This window comes from Miniopterus schreibersii, assembly GCF_964146895.1.
Source record: "Miniopterus schreibersii genome assembly, chromosome: 8".
NCBI lineage: Eukaryota > Metazoa > Chordata > Mammalia > Chiroptera > Miniopteridae > Miniopterus > Miniopterus schreibersii.
Window position 1 is genome coordinate 47822545 of NC_138109.1, and position 18819 is coordinate 47841363.

Consider the following 18819-nt stretch of genomic DNA (forward strand, 5'->3'; position numbering starts at 1 on the left):
TTTATTTTATGTCTCATCAGAGGCTCAACGCCAGGCGCACATTTCAGGACCCAGTGCAGCGAGCACGCAGACAGCCGGACGCCCGAGGGAGCGCGGGGAGTCCAAGGCCTGCGGGGCCAGAGAGACGGCAGATCAGAGAGACCTGTATTGAAGGGCCTTTAATTTGTTGCAAGTGGAATGACAGGTTTCACATAAAGGAGGATTTTAGAGAGGCTAGAAGTACTGGAGCTGAGGGTTCCTAACGAATGATGTAAAATTGTCTTTTCAACTGTGGTGGGTTCTCTCCTTTCTGAGATGCAGTAACAGCACATCTTGCCTGGAAACAGGGCGAATACAGATGGCCACTTAAGACATCGCTGATGATCCTGCAGTAGCCAGGTCTGTGTGACTGCTTCCTATCATTAAAAAACAGAGAGCAATCCCACAAACAAAAGGCCCTCCTGTATATGCTTTCTCTAATTCCTTCCTGGGTTTGGCAAAGGAATATTTGTGGTTGTTAAAAATAAGAAGGAAAACAAAAGAAGTGTAATTTAGAAGGAAAAAAAAAAATCTGTTAGGTTATATGAGCATCTTGAATGCTTAACAGAGCACCAGCTACTCATCAGCAATTCCACCACCACTTTCTACGTCGTTAAAACTTGAGTAATATTTTATGTACCCTGGTCAAGAGAAAGATAGGAGTGTGTGTGTGTGTGTGTGTGTGTGTGTGTGTGTGTAGCATAAGAAAAGAGAAAGGAAATAAAAGATATTTTTTAAGTCAATGGGTAAATATTTCACTTGAAAGCATAGAGTGTCTTGATGGAATATGATGTCTGAGGCTGGAGGAGAAATAACAATTATTTTGAAACCCTGTCTACTTTAGAATTATTTATTATCGTTATTATTTTTGCAAACTCTGCTGACTAAAAAATTACTTGAGGCAGCTCACATTCCTTCAACAAACACTACTGAATGCCTTATGCTTTTCCAGTTGCCTAAATTTGTTGAAAATAGGTACAGAGTGCCACATCAGTCAAATTCATAATGGCATGAATGGTGAATGTTATTACTAGTAGGGGGCAATTCTCAATTGATCTCTTAAGTTTCTGTGTATCTTACAAGTGGAGGTAGAGAATGCATTTGTTCTGGATTATCTTTTCCAGGGTGTTTGTATTGTTACCAGTCTGGGAAGAGAGAGATAGCATTTCCCTCAGGAACAAAAGGCCAACATGCTCATTGCACATTATAAAAATCTGAGTTCCCTAAGCTTGGGGTTCTTCTACTAAATGCAACCCGCAGTGGGTGCAGGTGTATAGTTTTCTTTAAGTTATGTTGCGGGAATTGGGGCTTGGGGAATGGATGCAAATGCTGGTACTCTGCTTGTGAGCAATTGCTATGAGTAATAAGTAGTCCCATGACTGTAAATAGTAAATAGTCCTGTATCTCTGGCCCCAGGGTCTTGGGCTTTAGCCAACAGCCATAGAAATATGCAGATATTTCTTAGTTTGCACGTAAGTTGAATTTCAGGCTCTTAACAAATCTTGCCAATTACCTTGAGTATTTGCATTTTATTCAGACAAATGCTTGAGCCAAACTGGTACTTTCTCAAGGTATAATATCTCACTTGGCCTTGAATTTTCTTATTCAATTTAAACTGAAAAACTTTCCCGGAGGAAAAAGGGTAAAGAGTGTTGTGAAAGAAGGAAGAGGTAAAGTAGGGTGATAGGAGTGCCAAAAATAGAGGAAAAAGAAAAATAGGTTCAAGAAACAACCAGGACATAGGTACTAACATTTTTATAAGTTTAGACAAATGCAGATTTAAAAAAAAAATTGGGGGGTTCACTCAGTGACTGTGCTAATAATCATACTTTTGTTGAAAATACTAGGAGGCTAGTTTATTGAGACAAAGTTGGTTTACTATTTTTCACTTATTTTTAAATGACAAATTTTAAATGCAATTTTAAAATGAAGAAAATTACAAAATGTAGGCTGATGAAACATGAAAGAAATAACATCTTTCTAGTGTTCAAATTATGCAGGGTTTATCCTAAGTACTCCTGAATTCACCACTTGAAAGGGAAGGCTAATCTTATTTGGAATATGCCATTACTTAGTGTGTATTCTTACTATTTCTTAATTATAAACATGCCAGTAAAAATTGCAAGCTCAGTTATTTAAATATTTGATGCCTTTGAAAATCCAGATCTCTTCATCTATTAGACAAAATAGATTTATTTATAAGGTTCCTTTCATTTCATTTTAATGAAAATAGAGATAAAATAAAGTGGAATGAACTGAAAAAAAAATCAGAGCATGAGTCATTTTAATGAGAATAAATATCAAATAAACAGAATACACCATGACTGATTAAAAAATACTGTACATAGTGATTTAAAAAAAAAAAATCATGATGGAAATAAGGCAGCTTCCACTTAGAATAAAAGCATCACTGATTTCTCAATCAACTGAGAACACCCACAGGCATAATTACAGGCCACTCTTGCCATTAAACATGGACAGTGAAATCCATCTAAATCAAGTAATCACTCTGTTGATTAAAACATAAAGAAGCCTAAGGTGATCTGATGCATGCCTTATAGAGAAATGTAAAGTGATCTTAGAATATCATTATGTGGTAGAGGGATTAACAATACATCCAAAATTCTCTTTCAAAATCTTTGAGTGGTGTCCAAAATGGTGGAACCATCCGATTTTCAATTTTATAAATGTGTGGTTCCTAACATCTTCTCACCTGCTATTCTTAGTTATCTCTTCAGAATTGCTGTATTTCCTTGCTGGGGACATAGAGAGGTGAGGGTGAAAATAAATTTAAAAAAGCCAAGAAGTTTGCGATCTATTCAAGATGTAAGGCCAAAAATAAAAGACAAAAAAAGGTTTAGGTAATAGGACAAGTTAATGCTAGAAGAAATGCCACCAGACAGGATGTGATTGATTGCCAAAGAATTTTGCCAACAGTAATTGCTAAAATTCAAATAGGGGAAACTATATAGACTAGGGTGGTCTGACAAAGCATCAAGGGCTAAATGGAATTTGGTCTGGGCTTGAAGGATGGTGGGACCCAGCTGAATGAGGAGTGCAAAGATCGAGACAGATTGGCAAACTCCTGTTGGGCCAAGTCTGGCCTGCAGACCGTTTTTGTAACCCTGCAGAACCAAGAATGGATTGTGCATTTTTAGAAGGTTGGAAAAAAAATGATAGAATAAGAATCATATTTCATAACACTGAAAATTATATGGAATTTAAACTTCAGTGCTCATAAATAAGGTTTTGTTGGAATACAGCCACACTCCATGGCTGTTTCTGTGCTACAGTGGCAGAGCTGAGTAGTTGTGACAGAGACCAAATGGCCCGCAAAGCCTGAAATATTTATTATCTAGACTTTTACTGACACGTTTGCCAACTCCTGGTGTAAGAGAATAATGGGTAATAATGGCGGAACGGAATGTTGACCGGCCTATAACTATACCAAGCTCTGGAGATAAAGAGCGATTGAATGTAGGAGGAAACCAATTCACAACTGTCTCTGATTACTAAACACATTACCTGTGCTCCCAAATATTTGTTAAATCAACAAATCAGGAAAGTGTTTCAGATTCCTAAGCCTACTGTTTTATCATATGTATAGATGCATGTATGTATGTATTTTCTCTTGAAAATAATGACTTTTCTGTACGAGACATGCTTCTTAACTCTCTCCAATTGTCCATCCATCCTAACCTCGCACAGGTTTGCTGTGAGCAGCTTGCACCGATTTTCACATTGTTGGATGCAAAACAATGTCTTATATTTTGGGGCTTCTCTAAGAGTGTGTTGAGATGATTCCTTGGATCTTTCCTTTTTGGACTGCATGATGTTATTCTTCTTCTACCTTTCCTAGAGCAGCTCAGACATAGATACAGAGTGAGGGTTTGTATTGACTCAAAGAATTGGCAAAAAGTCCTAGCTCTCTCCAGAGGTTTTGTGAGGGCCAGGTCATTAGAGAAAAAATGGTTCAGGCAAAACAAACTTCAGAAGGAGGACAGCTGTTAGACACCCCCTTCCCCACTGTGGGTGTTCCCATCAGATCCACCATGGATGCTTTTCAAATTTCCACTCTAATGTTTTAAGGCATGTCACCAGCCTCAGAGACAAAATCTAAGACGAATGTAGGAAAACACACATGGGAGAAACCTCACAATAAGAAGAAAATAAACTCTGGGAAATGTGGTTAAGAAATATCAGACTCAATTAATAATGGAGCTTTCAAAAACCTTGGAGAAATCCAATACAAACCAAATTCAAACTACATGCCAGCGCTTCCAGCCATATTTACTTTCAATTGATTATGTTTTTAAAAATCTAAGGGGGAAATTCTTTAAGAAAACCAAATATGGTTAAAACCTACATTCCTCTAGGTAATGAAAATTAGGTAAAGAACATTAACTTCAGATTTTTTCTTTTAATTAAAAACAGATATCTTAGTATTTTCTGTTTTGGTTCATTTGAAAAAAGATTTTCTTTTGAGAAACGATGGGAACTTCCAACAGGAAAGGTAGAGCAGAGATGAACTTAAGGAAAAATATTAAGGGAGAGTGAGAAAATATACAATATTTTTAAAATGCAATTTTAAATCATGCATAGCTTGCCTTGGAGTGCATCCCAGAGAAGTGTCAGTCTAGTCAGAGATAATGATGAATTCTGGATTAGAACTGTTCAAAGATTTGAAAAGGCAGTAAGCTCAAGTCTTGGGAATGCAAAATGTATGACATTTTGGAATGATCTACTATCCAAATGCAGGGAAATGAAGCTTAACCCCATATGTCAGTATATTCTCATAAATATCCACCTTTTAAGTGCACAGCCATAGGCATACTTGTACACAGACATAGGTACAGACATGCACATGGACGGGGACAGATAGACACATGCTTTAGGATGTAAAAAAGTTCCGATGTCAAAATTATAACAGTGCAATGGTTTCTAGGGGGAAAAAAAATAACTTCCTAATCTGGCTCAGGCTGTAAAAAGATGACTTCCCCATACATTGTATAATGGATCTTCCAGCCACAGACTTCTATGGAAGCATAATTTATGTAGTGGATGACACGAAGAGTTTTATGTACCTAGAATCCATTTAAAACCTTTAGATGGGGAAAAACTGAGATCCAATTAAAACCTTAACAAATGACTCTGTGTTGAATATAAATATATTAAATTAATATGTGTATAAGATGGAATTGGAATAGAGTCTGCATTTTAATTTTATTTCTTCTATCAGGAACCTATGTTGTAATTCTGAGAGTTACTTGGTAATGGGGTTGTTGACAATGAAGCAACACTGAATTTAAATAGGGCATTTTCGCCCATGACTTGCCTATCATAACTCATGAGGTATCAGCCTTAAGGCATGTTGAGATATCATTGGTGAAAGGCCTGTGAGGAGAGGGAAGATGGACCAAGTGGAGCCCAGAAGAGCCCTAGGGAGGCTGATGGAGTGATAGAGGCAGCCCACAAGATCTCTCCATCAAGGGAAATTAGGGCTGGCAGGCTACCCCATGCCATTCTCATGGGCAGCAGGTGTTAACAGTCTGGCTGTATGGGAGGCCTGGACGAGACGTGCAGCATCTTGGTTGAAGCAGGCCCCAGGTGCTGGGGGTTGATAGGTAGAGCGAGTGCACCTGTCCCATACACTCAGTGTATCTACTCTCCACACACATACTTACCCTGGGTTTTTATCCTCGTATGTTTCCTAGGGAGGGTACATACTTACACCAAACCTAAGGCAGCACATGAAGCCTGGATGGTGCCAAATGGTAGAGAGAGGTCTCCTAACACACTGGCCGGCTGAATGTAACAGTTCAGACGGCAGACCGAGAAATCAAACTACCCAGGATCAAACCCCCGTTGCCCCACTTACCAGCTGAGGATGCCAACATCCATATGCTGTAGATGTATGAGGACCGAGTGGCGTATTGTATTACATTGCAAGGTGCCTCCATTTGTTATTAGTTTTGGAAACAGGCTTTTGGCTGTAAGTCACATAACTTGAGACTTGGAAAATTGTGCTGCATCTATGGGCTAGACTAAGCTATTCCTTCAGTTTGGCCAGTTTTAAAACAAAAAAATCCTGGCCATACCTTCCCTCCACCCCCCCCCCCCCCACTTCCACATATCTGGCTGTGCCTCCACCCTCTAATAGGTTCAGAACCCGTTTTCATTTCCATCCAACTGCTTTTCCCCATCTAACCGCTGTCCATCTGAAACAGTGACTGTTAATATTGCTTTTGTAAAACTTCTGGTCCAGATTTATTCTAGAATCTCTTGAGTTTGTTTTTAGGTTGTTATAAATGTGCCTCTGTTTCTATCTATATTTAGGCATAATTTGTAGATGGTAATAAAAATAACATTTTGGGAAGTGTGGACATGGGTGGGTGGGAGTTTAATTGAGAGAGCCCTACCCAAGACTGGTGGAGTTAGTGAAACCGGCACTACCATATGCTCGAGTCACAAGATGCTGAACGTTGGCTTCAGTGTTCATCTTTCTGAGACAGCCAAGGTGAGTGGCAATCACCCTACTCATCCTCTCCCACAAGCTTTCTTCAAAGGTTTTGTTCTTTAGATAAACAGCACTAACGAGTGTTCACAGTGCCAGGAATTGAGGTGAGTGGATTTACAAGCATTATCTCATTTAATTTTCACAAGGATAGATACTGTTGTGTAAGCTAAGGATTTAAGAGAGGGAAAGAAACAGAATCAAGGTTACCCAGCAAGGAAGTGCTCAGCAAGGTTGCTCTCCAGAGCCTGCTGTGCTGTGTCCTAGACCTGCAGACTTTCTGGAGGGAATGATGTGTTTTGCTCACCCTTGCCTTCCCACCTGCCACCCTGTCAGGCCCAGTCCCTCTTTTCTTAGAGCTTTGCTTCCACTTGGTTAAAGAAGCTACCATGCTATATGATCATGTATCTCTTACCTTTCCCACTGGACTGAAGCTGAGCCAGTGTTAGAGACCATGAACATCAGTCTCTCTTCCCTGACTGGTCCTGTAGCACCTCAGTAAAGGCTTTATCTTTCGGTAAGTGGTAGCTCAAATAAGACTGATTCTTCTAGTAGTAGCTTAATAAAGGTTTGTTGAATTAGTAAATGAATGAAATAGTAAGTTTTCCCCACCCACAAAAGACCATGAGCCAAAGTAACAGTTTAAAACATACGGTCCAGATCAAGGAGTTCTGAATGAAAATTAGCAGCTTTTGGAAGCAGATGCAGGGGCTAGGGAAGGCGTGGAGAGCAGAGCATGTTCCCTCAAGAAAAGAGGAGCTTCTCTTGGGACAGCCCCCTTTTCCTGTGATTCCTCCTGCTGGCAGGGTTCTGAACGTTTTCATCAATAAAAACACCAAATCCTAAAAAGCCTGGTTTCTGCCTTGTGGTTTGTGAGCGAATTTCACGACATCATTGCCCACTAGCAGCCCACAGTGCTTTTCCTGACTCCATGTAGGTAAACCAGACAGGGCTCCTAGCAAGTGAAACCTCTTTTGGGTAAGTAGTTTGGGCCTGGTTTAAGATTTCTCTGACAGGCAAAGTGGTAGAAATCCGCGTATATGCACAGAATGTTCTCTCCCTTCTTCTGCTGTGTGTGATGTTACTTTCCTTGTAGAAATAACTCACTTCTTTTAAACTGGTTCTTACTTGGGAATGGGTTTCCCTGATGAATTCCGCTCAGTGGGAACCTGCTGAGGATGGATGGAGAGGACCCAAAACATTGCTTCTCCTGGATGCCTGCCTGTGAAGTAGAGCTGGGTGGTTACTCTGTTTCCTAAGAGTTCAGGTTGTATGGTGAAATGGCCTCTCTGGAATTCCGAGTTTAACAGGAACATTTGCATCTAATCTTGTTACTGATGTTGCAACAGAGTCCATTCCAATTCTAAATTGGTAGCCGGAGGGATTAGCCAAAGAACATATATGCACCCTGCTGGAGTGGCTCAGTTGGTTGAGCATGATCCTGTGTACCCAAAGGTTGCCGATCCAATTCCCCAACAGCGAAGACGCCTGGGTTGTGGATTCCAGGCACGTAGGGAAGGCAACCAATTGATGTTTCCCTTTCACATTATGTTTCTCTCTCTCTCTCTCTCTCCCCCTCTATCTAAGCATGTCCTTGGGTGAGGGTTAAAGAGGAGAAAAGAACATGTATGCAATACACATAGACACAGGCAACGCTGTGGTGATGGCCAGAGGGAAGGGGGGCTGGGGCAGGGTGGAGGTGGGCAAAAGTGGGGAAGGCGGGGACATCTGTAATAGTGTCTATAATAAAAATAAATTTAAAGAATAAAAAATAAACTTGTAGCAAGGAAGAGTAATGTAATGTACTGTCTATGCCTGTGTGCACACACAGTTTATATACATACATAATTCATTGTGTATATATATGAGAATATGCCATATTTTCGTGTACATACATAAATTCTATTTACTGTATATTCTGTTTACACACGTTTTCGTAAGCACACAAGCTTAGAGCATGAAAGAGAAATGCGCTTTATATATACATACACACATAGGCATGTATATTCGCGCGTGTGCGTAAACTATGCAGTGTAAAGTTCATGGCATCTTTGGTTAATAGGCATTTCTGCTCTTACTTATGGCAAATTATTAATTTTAGGTAAGCCCATCACAGTTTTTAAGCAGAGCGAAGGCTTTATTAAACAGCCCGGGAGAATTTCGTTTGCCACTTTTGAAGAACGCCTGTGGGGGGGCGATGGCAAGCCCTCGGAACTTTTTAAAAAGTTGGAAATGTCTGCAAGGAGCGCTCTGGATCTGTTCGAGGAGACCGCGCAGTCAAGAAGAAAAGACCCTGCCCCCTCCCCGCCGGCTGCTGGCTTTCTATACGTCGAAGGACAGAACTCTTTACAGAAATTAAAGAGAAAACAAAAAGTAGCGAGCACCGAGGGGAGCTGCGGGCGCCCGGTTGGCACGTGACCGGGGGCGGGGCCTCGCGGGCCCGCAGCCAGTGGACTGGGCCGGGGGCGGGGCCGAGCCCGGGGGGCGGGGCCTGTGCCCGCGCAGCGCGCACCGCGGTCCCCTTATTTGGAGCTGCGGGAATGTGGGCTGGAGCGCTCCTGCCGCGGCACCAGCCTCCAGCGCGCCGCCGGGACCGCCGCTGACCCCGGCGCGCCCACCGCCCGGTGGCGGGAGGGTCGGCGGAGCGCCATGGCCTGCATCCTGAAGGTAACGACTCGCGGCTGCGGCTCCGGCGCGTGGCCGGCCGGCCCCTTGCCGCTGCGAGGCGCGGAGTCCGCCGCGGTCCCCCTGCATCTTCATCTCAGTTGTCTTTTCCTGGCACTGGTCTTCTTTTTGTTCCTTTGGCAAATGCATATGGAGGGAGATTCTGAAGCATGCAGCTTGCACAGCCTCCCTTCCCACCATTCTCGTCTGCTCGCGCCTGCAACGAAGGAGCTGCAGGCTGTTGGCTCGAGGGGAGAGCAGGGCTGCGTGCCGGAAAACGGGGATGGCAGGCAGGGGAGGGGTGCTCCCGCTCGTCCCGTGGCTCTGTCGCCTGAGGCCTCGCAGGGGCCACGGAGAGAGGAGAGACAGGCTGTGTATGGATTCTTGGTGGAGAGGGGTGTAGCACTTTGAATTGGGGTGTGCTACTGAGCATTGGATCATGTGAGGACAGAAACTTCTGAGTTTACAGGTAGTCCCTTAGGAATGAGTTTTCCATGAGATCTGTTAGCTCTCTGTGCGTCATTAGCTCTACTTGGGAAAAGTTCACAGGTAGATGTATCTATTAGTAGAGAATTTCGGACCCTCCCTTTGCTCATAGATTTGAATAAACAAAATGATTTTACTCCCTGTCAGAGTCCTCTGCTCTGCCACCCCTTTGTTGAGTTTTCTTTCTCCAAGTCTGGGTTCTTAGCCTGGACTGAGCATCTTTCTGGGTTCACAGCCTTGCGGCATCAGGTGGGAGGGTTTGGTGAGAGCGCCTCACTTGAGAACTTTTCATCCCGCAGGAGGAGGGTTTGTTTGTTTGTTCCTGCACTTTGCTTCTACCCATGCCTAATCAGACTCCTGAGTGCACGAATCAAAAACATCCACAGCACGAAGGTTTCATGGGCCTTGAGTGGAAAATGCAAAGACCCATCTGCTCCAAGCTTGGGGGACCTCTGTGTGACAGAGGAAAACACCAGAAAGCAATTTTTTTTTTTTTTTGCATTATTGTGAAATGGTCTTTGTTTTTCTGTAGGATGATTTGAAACCTCTTCCAACATGCGTTGGAAATGATGCAAATAAGAGACTAACCTAGTAGAGTTTGTTTCCATTTCTTAAAAGTAAAGGAAATCAGGTATTTCCTGTGATTTTTCTGAGCTTCCTGTTTGGTTTTGGGACATTTTCTGGTACACAACAAATAGTCACTAGATCAAGAGGAAATAACACATCAGTATCACAATGTGGGATTTTTACCTTTTATATGAAGCACCGCTAGTGTTTCTTGTATTAATTAGCTGAAAGGGAAATTGAGGAGCATGCCATTTATTGTTGGCTGCCTTCTTTCATTTTGGTTTCTCCCCTCCCTTATCTTGTACATGTTTCAGACAGTTTTAGTACACATCCAAGTTACACATGAATCTGATCTGACCTTTCTGACACCTCACACTGTCGTCAGAATTTGGGCATATCTGAGTCCTCCTTATTTTTCCTCCACTAAAACTAATCTGGGATACATACAGGTAACCTGCAAAGAACAAAGGCTTTGGACTCAGAAAGACCTTGGTCTGAATGCAGGCTTTACCAATTGCTACCTGGGTGACCTTGGGTAAGTTGCTTAAATATCTTTGGGTCTCAGTTTCCTCAATATAAGATCAAAGTAATAGCATCGACTCCACAGTGTTGCTGTGGGGATGAAATAAAATAGGGTATGAAAAATACTTCATGGCACAGGCATTTTAAAAAATATATGTTTTTTTAATTGATTTTTTAGAGAGAGAGGAAGGGAGAGGGAGAGACAGAAATAGCCGTATGAGAGAGAAACATTGATTGGCTGCCTGTTGCACACCCCTACTGGGGACTGAGCTTGTAACTCGGGCATGCACCCTGACTGGGAATTGAACCGGCAACCTCTTAGTGCATGGGGCCACGCTCAACCAACTGAGCCACACTGGCTGGGTGGCACAGATATTTAATATGTGCCAATTTTTTCTAACATAATAACCACAGTTTAATGAATCTTTATCTTCAGCCCATCTCATATAACTCTTTTATTCTTATATCAAACCATGCAAGCTGAGTACCATTGTTTAAAACCCCACTTTACAGATCAGGAAATCAAGGCTCCCGAATTTTGAGAGATTTGCCTAAGGCAGTAGGGTTAAGGACAGAGTAAGCCTGGAGTTAGACTCAAATCTGCCAACATTCCTTATACTTTAATTCTGTTCCCTGTATTTTCCCAGGTGCTGACTTTCTAAGATGTCCTAATACCATTCGGAGTTCTTACCCACCATTGAGAAAAAAAGTACCTCTGTGCAGTGATGGTCTAGATCAGTGATTTTCAACCTTTCTCATCTCATGGCTCACATAAACTAATTACTAAAATTCTGTGGCACACCAAAACATTTTTTTTTTCCAATCTGACAAAAAAAAAAAAAAGGTATGATTTTGATTGTTTCACACCACATAGCTATTGTTGTGTTGGCTGTTGTCATTTTTTTATTTGACAGTCTGAGGGAAAAGAAGTCAGTGCCCCTGACTAAATAGTCAGGTATTGCCTGTTTTAAAGCTTCTTGTGGCACACCTGTTGAAAATCGCTGGTCTAGGTGGTCTGTGGTGGGCCTTCTCCCCTCATTGTGTTTGAAAGGCCATGTTTGCTGGAGTAGAAAGTCTGGAGACTTGGACTCAGTGTAAGCTTGTTCTCCTGTGTATGCTTTTACTATCACTGCAACTTGGAAACTCAATTTGCTCAAGTTGGAAAATGCAGATAATTATCATAACTGCCTGACAAGGTTTTGTGAGGGTAAAATAATGGACTGCTGAGCCACACTGGCTGGGTTGGAGCTTGCATTTTAGATAACTTCTGAGGCAGTGCCATTTTTACTCCATGGACAAAAACGAATCTTCTTCTCAACAGATTTTTTAGGTAGATTTTATTATCCATTTTTACATATGAGAAAACTGAGGTATGGAAAGGCTGATTAGAGTTGCGTTATTGCCTACACAATAGTGACCCTAACAGTGGGAATCTCTGACTAGCTGAGAGGAGAAGCCCTTGCCGTAGTAGCTAGGAGTGGTCTTTGGGGGCATCCAGACTTATTCCCTCAGGGTACTGTGGGTGGCAAGGACCTATTCTGCCCATGCAGAGAGCTGCTCTCATAACAGAATGATTGCCTCAATAATCATTTAACTGTGGAATTTGTACTCCACATGGCACTACTTTGAGGTCAGAAATATGTGGATTTTAATTATAGCTCCACCACTTACTAATTGTATAACCAAAAGTATGCTTCTTGATTTCACTGGGTATGGTCACGCATTTCTGAATGAGTTTTTTTACGTGTTAGAGGAGAATATCTGCTAGTTATGCTGCAGTAAAGAGCCTTAGTAGGTTCATTTCTTGCCAGCTCTACCTCCTGGGTAGGCAGCTCTCCTGGGTAACTGCCACTGCAAACAATCAAGTCAAGGACCATTCTCTTTCCACGGGGTGTTTTAAAAGTCTTTGAAATTTGATGGAGAAGAGAAATATTTAATTTGTATTTATTTGATTACTAGTGAAATAAAACTTTTAACTTTATATTGGCCAATTGTTTTTCTTCTTTTGTAAATTAGAGATAATTTAAAATTTTATATACTAAAACCCATTCATATTTTCTTCTATGATTTCTATCTTTGATCAGCAGGTTTTTTTTTTTGTTTTTTTTTTAGTATCTTGTAAACCTTCTGTGTTTAGCAAATATTTGGTGAGTTGTATTTAGTTCTTATTTCTATTCAACACTGAAGTGGACACTGAGTGGACATATGGACATAAGACACTTATGAGTCATTTCTGCCTTGGAGAAGATGCCGGCTTTGCCAGGTTGATGAGACTTATGAACATGAAGCAGTTAGACAATAACACAATAGGTACATGACTAAGTTACTGTTATCTTCTCTACCAGGCACCAGTCCTTGTATAACATTTATCTTGACTGATGGAAAATTGGATGAATGTTCATATCAAGTTATGAACTTAGTGTCTTCTCATTTATTCGTCCTTCCCCTGACCCGGACCTAATCCTTCATCACATTGCATCAATTCTATCTCAGGAAAAATCTCTCAAATGTGCCCATTACTCTCTATCATTACTCCCTCCGTCTCGTCTAGAGCCTAATATTTGGTCTTTTGAAATAGCCTCCTTTCTTTCAGGCTCTTCGCAGTCTTGCCCATTTTCCACATCGGTCTCAGACTATTGTACTACAGTGCAGTGCTGATCAAACCATTCGTAGGCTTAAATGCTTGTCTTGGCTCCCCAACTACTGTGGGGTAAACCCAACTATTTAGCTTGGCATTCAAGTTCCTTCAGAATCTGGCCCCGTCCAATAACTGGCCCCACCACCTACTACTTATCCGTGGTCCAGACACTTATCTAAACTTATCCCAAGTCTGTACATGTAGCACCTCCTTTCATGGCTCTGTGCCTTTGTAGCATAGCGTAGGGATTGAGAGCCTGGGCTCTGATGTTAGACCGCACTGTTCCTGTAGTGAGATCTCTAAGCCTCAGTTTCCACATCTGTGAAATGGGAGCACAAATAGTGCCTACTTCTTAAGGTTATGAGAGATAAAAGAGCTAATTTCTGTAGAACAGAACCAGGCATATAAATTGTCCTTGGTAATATTTAGCTATGAGTTGTTATTGTACATGCAGTTTTCTCTGCAGAAAATTCCCTTTCTGTCACTTTCCTCCACTGACAGAAATTCTACTCATCTTTCAACTCTTACTTCAGTGTCACATCTGCTTTCAGGCTTTCCCCTGCTTCACAGGCTCCCTCTGAGCTACCATGGCCCTAGCTCTTATCTCCATAGCAGCAGATATTACCCTGTACTGTCAACTAGCTGGTTATATGCCAGTTCTTTTGTTTGACTATAACTCATAAAGGGCAGGAGCCTGCAGTAGGTCAGTGATCAGCTAGTGTTTGCTGTCAGTAAATGAATATTGTTCTTGCCCTAAGTAAGATAACAAACTCAGTGGAAAGGCAAATAGTGTATCGGTGGAGGTGCTGGTGGTTACCCAGTTGAGTCTTGAGGCAGAAAAAGGTTTTGTCTTACTCAGCTTGTTATCAATAAGAACTAGCCTGGCTCTCAGTAAATTGTTCCCTAAATGTTTGTTGAGTCTATACGTGGTATTATTAAAATTTTTTTGCTGTGCCAGTTATGGACATGGGCCTAACCTGTCCTCCTTTGTAAAAGCTGGATTTTTCATGAATATAGCATGAATTTTCACTCTAACATGTAGCAAGTCCATTAGAGTGTATGAATTAATTCGCTCCTTAAGATCCCTCTCAGTTTGTTTCTTGTAGATCTGTTAACTGCTTCTCAAATGAAATCTGGAGCCAGCTTGAAGTCTAGAGGGGAGGGGAAGAGAGAACTGGACTGGAAGGAAGGAAGAAAGAAAGTATAGGAGTGGCATACCTTTCTGTTGTGTTCATTTTGGTTCCCCAAGTGGATAGAAACAAAAAAACAAAAGCAGAAAACAAAACAAAAAACCAACACCCACAACCGCGGTTTGTTGTTCTCAAACTATGAGGTCTCAAAGCGTTTGACAGTATTATGGCTTCACTGAGACTGGAAAGCCACAGAGACTTCACAGGTACACAGGTTATGAACCAGAAACTCTAAAGTATCCCCAGCAAGTAGAACAGACAAGGCACTTTGCCTAATAAGTCTCCTGTGACATTCCTTCCTGCTGCCCAAGAAATGCTGAAGTCCCAGTAGCTGCCCTAATTTTCGGTCTTTTGCAACGTCCACGAGTGCACTTTGGGGAATGGGTTGCTTGTGGAGAAGCAATGCTTTGGATGAATTGACAACAGCCGCCGTAATGGTTACTATTTGTTGAACACCTTGAGTGTTCAGTCTGGGCCCTGCGCCAAGTGCTTTACATGCATCATCTCATGTAAACTTTTATTACAGATCAAGATACTAAGGTTCAGAGAAAGTGCGTACCTTGTCTCTGTTCCCATGGTCAGCAAGTGGTGAAGGCGAGATTTACCCCAGCTCTGTGGTTATGTACCATGTTTTTTATCTTCAGCACCAATGAAGTGATTGTGGGGGCTTTAAGTGTATCTTCTACCCAGGCAATACTAAGTCTAGACAGCTTCCTAACGTCAGCCTGGTGGGGATCACTTTTAGCTGTGGTGTTTTTTTGTTTTGTTTTTTTAATTTAATTTTTAAAATATTACAGATGTCCCTTTTTCTCCCCAATGACCCGTTCCACCCCGTTCCTTCCCCCTCCCCAGCCCCTCTCCCCACCATTGTCCATGTCCTTAGGTTGTGTATATATGTTGTTTTTATTTGTAGCTTTCTCAGAGTTTCCTTTGTGACAGAGGAACTGAAGGAAATAGAGGAGCCACAAAGACTGGGGAGATAAGAAGGTTCTAATTTTGCCTCTAACACTGAGTAGCCCTTTGACCCTGGGTAAGTCACATGATTCTCCTCACTTGCCCCCTCTCCTTGCCTGAAAAACTCACATGTCTCTTTGGGGAGTGAAGGACAAGAGTGGTATAGGCTTGGATACTTTTAGGGCTTCTTCAAGGCTCTGGGAAGAGGCCCTGGCATTTCTGTATTTATAATTTTATATTCATTTTCTTCAAGAGACCCACAAGTTGAGTAAACTTCAGCCTCCCCAACCTGAATCCCCCTGCGTTGTGGTTGGAATCCAAAAGAGATAATGCTCGTTAATGCATTTTGTAAAGCAGGATACACTGTATGCAGGACACAACTATTATTAGTATTATTAACAATTAGGAAACAATCTTGGGGGCTGGTGGGAGAAAGAAGGGCTTAGATTTGAGGGAAGCAGAGGGATCCTGTAACCTTTCCAGGAGATGACAGGGTGAGTTACGAAATCTCCTCCCCAGGAGGAAGATGTCTATCTGTTTGTGAGAATTTAACACATACTTGTGCCTTAGAGCTGGGAGTCTTCTGCTTCTTGGCTTCAGGGAAGAGTGGAGGATGGCTTATTTCTAATTGGAGAGAGTAGATTTACAAGTGCTACCTGGATCCCATTACGGAAAGTGGCAGTTAGCTCCTGGTTATTAAAAGGCTCATTGTTCAGTTTATGGATTATCCAGATCCTGTCTGTTCCTGGCCATTCTGATGTATACCTTGTATGCATTTTACTGCCAATTATCACCTCCACCGGAGCTGGGGAAGGGAGAGGAGCTGACCCCCAAATTGGTTCATTCCTCTCCTTGTTAGCAGCTCTGTCAAGGTTTGTTAGCAGGAAGGTAGTTCTAGGAACCAGCTCAAATAAGGTGAAGGGATTATCTGTGCTTTCACTGTTCTCTCCTTCTCAGTTCAAGGATTGAGAGTGGGCTCTGGTTCTGATTTTAAATGCATTTAAAGTCACTAAACCAGAGAGACCCTGGCCTAGGGTATCCAGAGACTTCAATAAACAACAGTGTCAGGGTAGTTAACATTCTCAGAGGGACCCTTTGCCCCCACAGCCCATATCTCCAGGCCTGCCTCTCATTTCCTGTGTGATCTGGAAGGGTGGGAGCTCACAACATCTGGTACTTGGGAGAGCTGGGAAAAGTTAACTCCTAAAGAGATTGCTCAGGGTCCAGGGAAGGGGAGATCCTTTGTACTTGACTCATTCTAATGTTTGTGTATAAAAAATTATGTCTCTGCATATGCATAGTAAATAAAATATATACATAGAAATATGCACCTACACTCATTCAGTCCTATCTTTGGTATTTTCTCATATTTGAAAACTCTTACATGTAAAATCCTTTTCCAGAAGGGACTTCTCTCTAATTCCAAAGGCTATTTTGTTTCCTAGTGAATTTATTAGCTGTGCATTCACCAGACACAAAGGAAAAACTCCTTTGGTCGGTTATGAAAACTGTATTTGCATCTTCCTCTGAGAAGATCATGATCATAAGGGAACCAGAAGTAAAATGTATGTCCTGCATTGAGAATGAGCCGTGATATGGGATTAAAATGTGCACATGGAGCTCATCTTAGATTTTAGGACTGAAGTGAGCAAGTGACTGTCCTGGAACTGTTACCAGGAAACCCCGGTGGGATTCGGGCTGCCTGTCACTGTGTCCAATTCAAGGGAGGCAGGGTTGAATCATAGAAGACGTTTATTGAGAAGGCCGGCCAACCATGAACACAGGGAGCATATGAGCATCCAAAACCTGTCTTATGGAGTGGCCTGAGGGATAGAGTTACATAGGGAACCGGGGCAAACTGAGGCTGGGAACAGAATGCAGCTACCTGTAGCCCTGGAGGTCCACAGACGTCATTCTTTTGTTCTTGGTCCATGAGGTGCTATCTTGACTCATTGTTGGGTCGGCCTGACCATGCATATTGATTGTCTTGATAAGACATCCGCCACCTCCTAATTGCTTTGTCTGGGATTAAGGGGAGTATATGGGTGCAAAGGTTTAGGAGAAAGAAACTTAAGGAAAAAAGAAACTTAAATCCCTGCTCACATAAGTATATGTGTTCTACAGTTTTATAAGTAATATAATTATATTTCAGATTAATGCAGGTGCTCAATCTTTGGACATTATAAGTGCCCCTATCAGAACCATTTCCCGCCTTGGGACAAGTGGGATACACATCTGTGGAAAGCAGGGCCACCACTCATGGTATCATGGCTTGGTGTTCTTTGCTCCAACAATGCTCTGGTCTCTAACAAAAAAGAAGTAAAAGTCTATTTGTGCAGGATTTGCCTTTTCAATCAGGGAAAACGGTAACATAGAAGGTCTGGTCTCTGGGGCTGGGTCATTGAGGGGACCATGGGCTGCAGAGGTCAGATCTGGATTGATTCTGATTCCAGCTTTGTGATGAATATAAGTAATGATAATAATACCTTTATTTAATGCTCTGGAGCAATGCTGTCCAGTAGAACTAGAATGCAGGCCACTTACGCATTTTTACATTTTCTAAGAGCTACAATAAAAAAAAAAAGCAAAGCCCTAGCTGGTTTGGCTCAGTGGTTAGAGTGTCAGCCTATAGACCAAAGGGTCCCTGGTTCGATTCTGGCCAAGGGCACGTGCCTCAGTTGTGGGCTCGGTGCCTGGCCCCAACTCATGCAGGAGATAGCTGATCAATGTGTCTCTCTCACATTGATGTTTCTCTCTTTCTCTCCCTTCCACTCTCCCTGAAAAGCAATGGACAAAAATATCCTCAGGTGAGGAATAAAAAAAAGAATGCAAAAAGAAGCAGACATAACTTAATTAAATAATATATTTTATTTAACCCAATATATTAAAAATATTTTCATTTCAACATGTAATTCATATAAAAATGGTTAATGAGATATTTATATTCTTTTTTCATAAGTCTTCAAAATCTGGTATATATTTTGTCAGGATAGCATATCTCAATTTGGATGCTAAATTTTCACCAGAAATGCTTACTTGTTCTGTATTTGGAGTTTATAAAAGTGACAGTCGAAAAAGTAGATTCCCATTTCCAAGTTGCTCTAAGGATGCTAAAAGTATTCCAAGAGTGGAATCAAGTATCAATTTGTAAATGTAAGTAAAATAAAATGAAATGAAAACTGTGGCTCCTCAGTCATACTGGCCACGTTTCAAGTACTCAACAGCCACACGTGGGTAGTGGCTGCTGAACTGGACAGCGTGACATC

General features: G+C 41.9%; 1 protein-coding gene across 6 annotated transcripts in view; it reads left to right on the forward strand.

Moving 5' to 3' along the window:
* Positions 1 to 9011: 9011 nt before the first annotated feature.
* Positions 9012 to 18819, forward strand: part of ST6GALNAC3 (ST6 N-acetylgalactosaminide alpha-2,6-sialyltransferase 3) — a 457852-nt gene continuing 448044 nt past the window's right edge. For 5 of the 6 annotated variants that reach the window (XM_081144623.1, XM_081144624.1, XM_081144627.1 and 2 more), the window contains exon 1: positions 9018 to 9199. In XM_081144623.1, coding sequence (XP_081000749.1) covers positions 9182 to 9199 — 18 coding nt within the window. In that variant the 5' untranslated portion in view covers positions 9018 to 9181. Of the gene's footprint in view, positions 9200 to 18819 lie in introns of all 6 variants that reach the window. The other variant, XM_081144626.1, reaches the window with a different exon arrangement.